The 6,000-nt window shown below is 36.7% G+C and overlaps 1 protein-coding gene across 1 annotated transcript in view; it reads left to right on the top strand.

The window, feature by feature from the left end:
- The first annotated feature begins 86 nt into the window (after positions 1-86).
- The window catches only part of Top3alpha (topoisomerase 3-alpha), a 99,311-nt gene continuing 93,397 nt past the window's right edge, over positions 87-6,000 (top strand). Inside the window, exon 1 of the mRNA XM_089092036.1 lies at positions 87-212. Coding sequence (XP_088948162.1) covers positions 87-212 — 126 coding nt within the window. The remainder of the gene's footprint in view (positions 213-6,000) is intronic.

The following is a 6,000-nucleotide window of genomic DNA, read 5'->3' as shown; positions in this document are numbered from 1 at the left end:
GTTTTAGTTTACATTAGGCACACTGAATTCGTTGGGCACCCCAAAAACTCAAAAGAAGTTAACGAACAACACTGGTAAGTTTAAAAATGATTTTGTGCTTAATTCGAAAATTCTGCACGAGGCAAGAAATGGTTCGAGTTCTCAATGTAGCTGAAAAGAACGATGCTGCTAAAAATATTTCAGATCTTTTATCAAGAGGAAATTTTAACAGGGTAACTGATAAATGCTTTTCTAGTTTCCTTTCCAGTATGATCATGATAGCCTACAGCCACAAATAAGTCCAGCCTAGGCCTATAGGCTTCTTATAATTAAAATAGGGCCTAGGCTAATTGAAATTAAAACAGACCTATGTGGCAGCTCAATTTTCGGTAAATACATACCAAATCATATTATTGAGTTAGGAATAAAGTGAATACACCATTTGATGCCTTTTTTATGCTGATTACAAATATAATAATCATTTCTATTGGAAATGAATTTCAGCCCCCTAAATATGCCAATCCAGGGTATATATTTCTACATTAGGGGGGGGGGCAAATTTTTTTCTGATGTAAATGGGAGGTAAGTTTAAACTGTAAATTGAAGTGTTTGAAATGTTCAGGTGCAATGCCTGAATCATCAATCTCCAACTCATGTTGTAGTAAAGGACCGGTCAATATATACCAAATCATATTATTGAGTTAGGACTAAAGTGAATACACCATTTGATGAATTTTTTTTTGCTTATTAAGAACATTATACTCAATTATATGGGAAATGAATTTCAGCCCCCCCCCCCTAGATATGCCCAGTCAGGGATAGGTTTGGTGTGGCCTATATAGGGAGGGGGGCTGAAATTCATTTCCAATAGAAATGCTTATTATATTCGTAATCAGCATAAAAAAAGGCATTGAATGGTGTATTCACTTTAGTCCTAACTCAATAATATGATTTCGTATATATTGACCAAAGGACCTACCTGCATGGAATTAGGTTGCACATGAGCAGCAGGATTTACAAAAAATGATGAAAAAGTTTCGTTAAAAAAAGCTGCCTTTCTCCTGTCATCATCAATAGATTCACCAGTGACTGGATCAGTGAAGATTGTAGATGATGGTGATTGATCATTGTTTCCCTTATTTAAATACTTCCATTATCTCTTTGGACAACTTTGCAGGGAATCAATGATAGATGACTCTACTGACTCAGTGTATGATTGTCAAGTGATAGTTGCAAAATTTCTTGCTCTCTTATAAGCACACCAAGACTTATCATCCTTAACCAACAGATAATGTCTCCAAAGTTGATTCTATATGGATATTGTACCCAGGGCAAATTCTGGCAGGCTCTTACGTTTTTTACCACCCTATCTAACACAGTACCTTTGGATAAACTTTTCACAGCCATCTAAATTACAGATAAAATCAAATGATGTGTCCACATCCCTGATACACTGGAAATTTACCAACCATATCAATAGAATGTAAAAGCTCCCTAAATTCATTGTAACTACCTCTGGAATAGTTATAAAACAATTTTGATTTAGGAATAATTAAACAAACTTTTTCAACAAAATAAGTTTTTAAAAAAAGTAAAGAACTCCATTAAACCAAAATGAACAAAAACAGAATTAAATAATCTACCAAGAATACAACTACAACAAATTAGTATCAATAAATAAATGAAACCCAAAACAAACAGAAATTAAAATAAATAAGATTCAAACTCAAAACAAGCAGAAATTAATGCAAGTAGGGTTCTAAACCCCAAATTTTCTAAAAGCCAGAATATAAGTTTTACTTTACTGAAAAAAATCCAAATGAATTTACTAACAAAAATCTGCATTGTCAGTTTCATATACATATGCTGATATTTATTCCTTAAAATCTTAAGTGATTTCTGATTTCTTAAAGTTAGAAAAATGAAAACATTTCAAAGAATTTTGTCAGTAAAGTACAAATTATATTCTTGCTCTTAGAAATCATAGGATTTAGAAAAGGTGGGCATGAGAGGGGGGTTAGTTGTCCTTCAATCACTTTTGACTATTAAAAAGAGCACTAGCCCTTACAATTTGCAATCAAATGAGCCCTTTTTGAATTGTCTACAACATTCCTTTCTATAAAAGCCTTTTATGCCCCCAGGACATAACTTACAACACTTGCCCTAAGGGCTGTGGGGGGGGGTCAGCATCAAAGACATAATTTCCAGAACTTTCAACTACGTTGAAAAAAATGACTATCTCAAAATTTTGATTGTATGTGTTTGGGGAAATGATGGGCGTGAGAGGGGGTTAGTTGCCCTCCCATCAACCTTATATTGAGTTTGTTGCCCTCAATAAAAACCTTATATGCCCCCAGGTCATAACTTATAACCCTTGCCCTGAAGACTGTGGGGGAGTGTCCTGCTCAAAGACATAATTTCCAGAACTCTCAACTGCGTTGAACAAAATGGCTATCTCAAAATTTTGATTGGATGTGTTTGGGGAAATGGTAGGCGTGAGAGGTGGGGGGGGGTAGTTGCTCTCCATTCACTTTTGACTATTAAAAAGTGCACTAGCCATTTCAATGTTCAATCAAATGAGACCTTTTTGAAGTTTTATGACAACACTTTCTATAAAAACCTTATATGCTCCAGGGCATAACTTACAACCCTTGCCCTGAGGCAAGGGTTGAACAAAATGGCTCTCTCAAAATTTTGATTGGATGTGTTTGGGGAAATGGTGGACTTGGAAGGGGTGTTAGTTCCCTTCCAATAACTTGTGACTATTAAAAAGGGCACTAGCCGTTCCAATTTCCAATCGAATAGGCCCCTTTTGAAGTTTCTATGATAACGCTTTCTATAAAAACCTTATATGCTCCAGGGCATAACTTACAACCCTTGCCCTGAGGGCTGGGGGGGAGATGTCTTCCTCAAAGATCTACTTTCCAGAACTTTCAACTACGTTGAACAAAATGGCTATCTCAAAACTTTGATTGAATGTGTTTGGGGAAATGGTGGGCGTGAGAGGGGGGGGGTAGTTGCCCTCCATTCACTTTTGACTATTCAAAAGGGCACTAGCCCTTTCAATTTCCAATCAAATGAGCCCTTTTTGAAGTTTCTACAACAAAACTTTCTATAAAAACCTTATATGCTCCTAAGGGGTATGCCCCCAACTTACAACCCTTGCCCTGCGGTCTCTGAAGAGGTTATTGTCCTCAAAGCCTAATTTCCAGAACTTTCAACTACCTTGAAAGAAATGGATACATACAAATTTTGATTGGTTGTGTTTTGGGAAATGGTGGGCGTGAGAGGGGGTTTAGTTGCCCTTCAATCACTTTTAACTAGCCCTTTTTGAAGTTTCTACTACATCGCTTTCTATAAAAATCTTATATGCCCCCAGGGCATAAATGACAATGCTTGCCCTGAGGACTGTGGGGGGGTGTCATCCTCAAAGACAGAACTTTCAACTACGTTGAAAAAAATGGCTATCTCAAAATTTTGATTGTATGTGTTTGGGGAAATGGTGGGTGTGAGAGGGGTTAGTTGCCCTCCAATCATTTTCAAATATTAAAAAGGGCACTAAGCATTTCAATTTTCAATCGAATGAGAATTTTGATTGTTGTAGAAACTTCAAATTTTTGAAGTTTCTACGACAATGCTTTCTATAAAAACCTTATATGCCCCCAGGGCAAAACTTACAACCCTTGTCTTGGGGGCTGTGGGGGAGGGGGTTATCATCCTTAAAGACCTAATTTCCAAAATTTTCAACTACGTTGAACAAAATGGCTGTCTAAAAATCTTGATTAGATGTGTTGGGGGGAAAAGGGGGGCGTTAGAGAGGGGTTAGTTGCCCTCCAATCACTTTTGACTATTAAAAAGGGCACTACCCCTTTGAATTTCCAATAAAATGCGCCCTTTTTAAAGTTTCTACGACAAAGGTTTCAATAAAAACCTTATATGCCCTTAGGGCATAACTTAAAACCCTTGCCCTGAAGACTCTGGGGGGAGTGTCCTGCTTAAAGATATAATTTCCAGAACTTTCAACCGCGTTGAACAAAATGACTATCTCAAAATTTTTATTGGATGCGTTTGAATAAATGGTGGGCGTGGAAGGGCTGTTAGTTGCCTTCCAATCACTTTTGGCTACTAAAAAGGGCACTAGCCATTTCAATTTCGAATCGAATTAGCCCTTTTTGAAGTTTCTATGATAATGCTTTATATAAAAAAACCTTATATGCCCCCAGGGTATAACTTACAACCCTTGCCCTGAGAGCTGTGGGGGGGTGTCATCCTCAAAGATCTAATTTCCAGAACTTTCAACTACGTTGAACAAAATGGCTATCTCAAAATTTTTATTTGGACCTGTTTGGGGAAAAGGAAAGTGTCAGAGGGGGATTAGTTGCCCTTCAATCACTTTAGACTATTAAAAAGGGCACTAGTCCTTTTGAATTTCCAATCGAATGATCCCTTTTTGAAGTTTCTACGACAAAGCTTTCTATAAAAACCTTATATGCCCCCAGGGAATAACTTACAACCCTTGCCCTGAGGGCTGTGGCTGGAGCGTCCTCCCCAAAAACATAATTTCTGTCTGGAAATCAACTATGTTGAGCAAAATGGCTATCTCAAAATTTTTATTATATGTGTTTGTGGAAATGGTGAGCGTGAGAGGGGTTAGTTGCCCTCCAATCATTTTCAAATATTAAAAAGGGCACTAAGCATTTCAATTTTCAATCAAATGAGAATTTTGATTGAATTTTGATTGTTGTAGAAACTTCAAATTATTGAAGTTTCTACAACAATGCTTTCTATAAAAACCTTATATGCCCCCTTATTTGGGGGATTTATTAACCTTATATGGAGGAGGGGGTTATCATACTTAAAGACCGAATTTTCAAAATTTTCAACTATGTTCAACAAAATGGCTATCTAAAAATCTTAATTAGATGTGTTTGGGGAAAAAGTGGGCATTAGAGAGGGGTTAGTTGCCCTCCAATCACTTTTGACTATTAAAAAGGGCACTACCCCTTTGAATTTCCAGTCAAATGAGCCTTTTTTCAAGTTTCTATGACAAAGCTTTCAATAAAAACCTTATTTTGATTGGATGCATTTGAATAAATGGTGGGCATGGAAGGGCTGTTAGTTGCCTTCCAATCACTTTTGACTACTAAAAAGGGCACTAGCCATTTCAATTTCCAATCGAATGAGCCCTTTTTGAAGTTTCTACGATAATGCTTTATATAAAAACCGTAGATTCCTCCAGGATATAACTTGTCACCCTTTCCCTGGGGGCTGTGGGGGGGGGTGTCATCCTCAAAGATTTAAATTCCGAAACTGTTAACTATGTTGAACAAAATGGCTATCTCAAAATTTTTATTGGACCTGTTTGGGGAAAAGGAAAGCGTGAGAGGGGGGTTAGTTTCCCTTCAATCACTTTAGACTATTAAAAGGGGCACTAACCCTTTTGATATTCCAATCAAATGAGCCCTTCGCACCAAACTACAACTTTACCCCAAAGAGGACGGATTTGCAATCAATTTAAAATCCTGACAAGCTAATTTATTTAAAAGTATCAATAACTATATTTTAGGCTTCCCAGTTGCAAAAGAAGTAATGCCACCCGTTGATAGTTCTGGATTCAACCAGATTGTCTTGCTTTATTTGTAATGAAGTTATGTTACGTTTGGTGATATGTAATTGCGTATCAGCTATAATCAGGGGGGTGTGAGTCATTGTTTATTTGGGGTAGGGTAGATTCCTACAAAAGTATATTTTAATGAACAAACTGCTTACTCTTCATTAGGATTCATATAAATGTTGCAAGAGGAAGGGGGAGAAGGAATTAATTAAAATGTTTCTCTATACAGGTAAAATTTTACACTCCCATATCTACCAGCACAGAGGTAGAAAAGGCAAGGCAGGTAATCATCAGCATTGCCATTAAATTTCTTTGGGGTGGCAAATACTGCTAGGAACTTAGTTTTTAAAAATTTTAAATGGTAATATTTTTCTTCTTCTATTTATATGAAGTACTTCAATGTATTT

This window comes from Artemia sp. Qi Xiang Cuo, chromosome 7 (assembly GCF_049724085.1).
Source record: "Artemia sp. Qi Xiang Cuo chromosome 7, ASM4972408v1, whole genome shotgun sequence".
Lineage (NCBI taxonomy): Eukaryota > Metazoa > Arthropoda > Branchiopoda > Anostraca > Artemiidae > Artemia > Artemia sp. Qi Xiang Cuo.
Note: the sequence above shows the minus strand (reverse complement) of the source record. Positions and strands in the feature narration are given on the sequence as shown.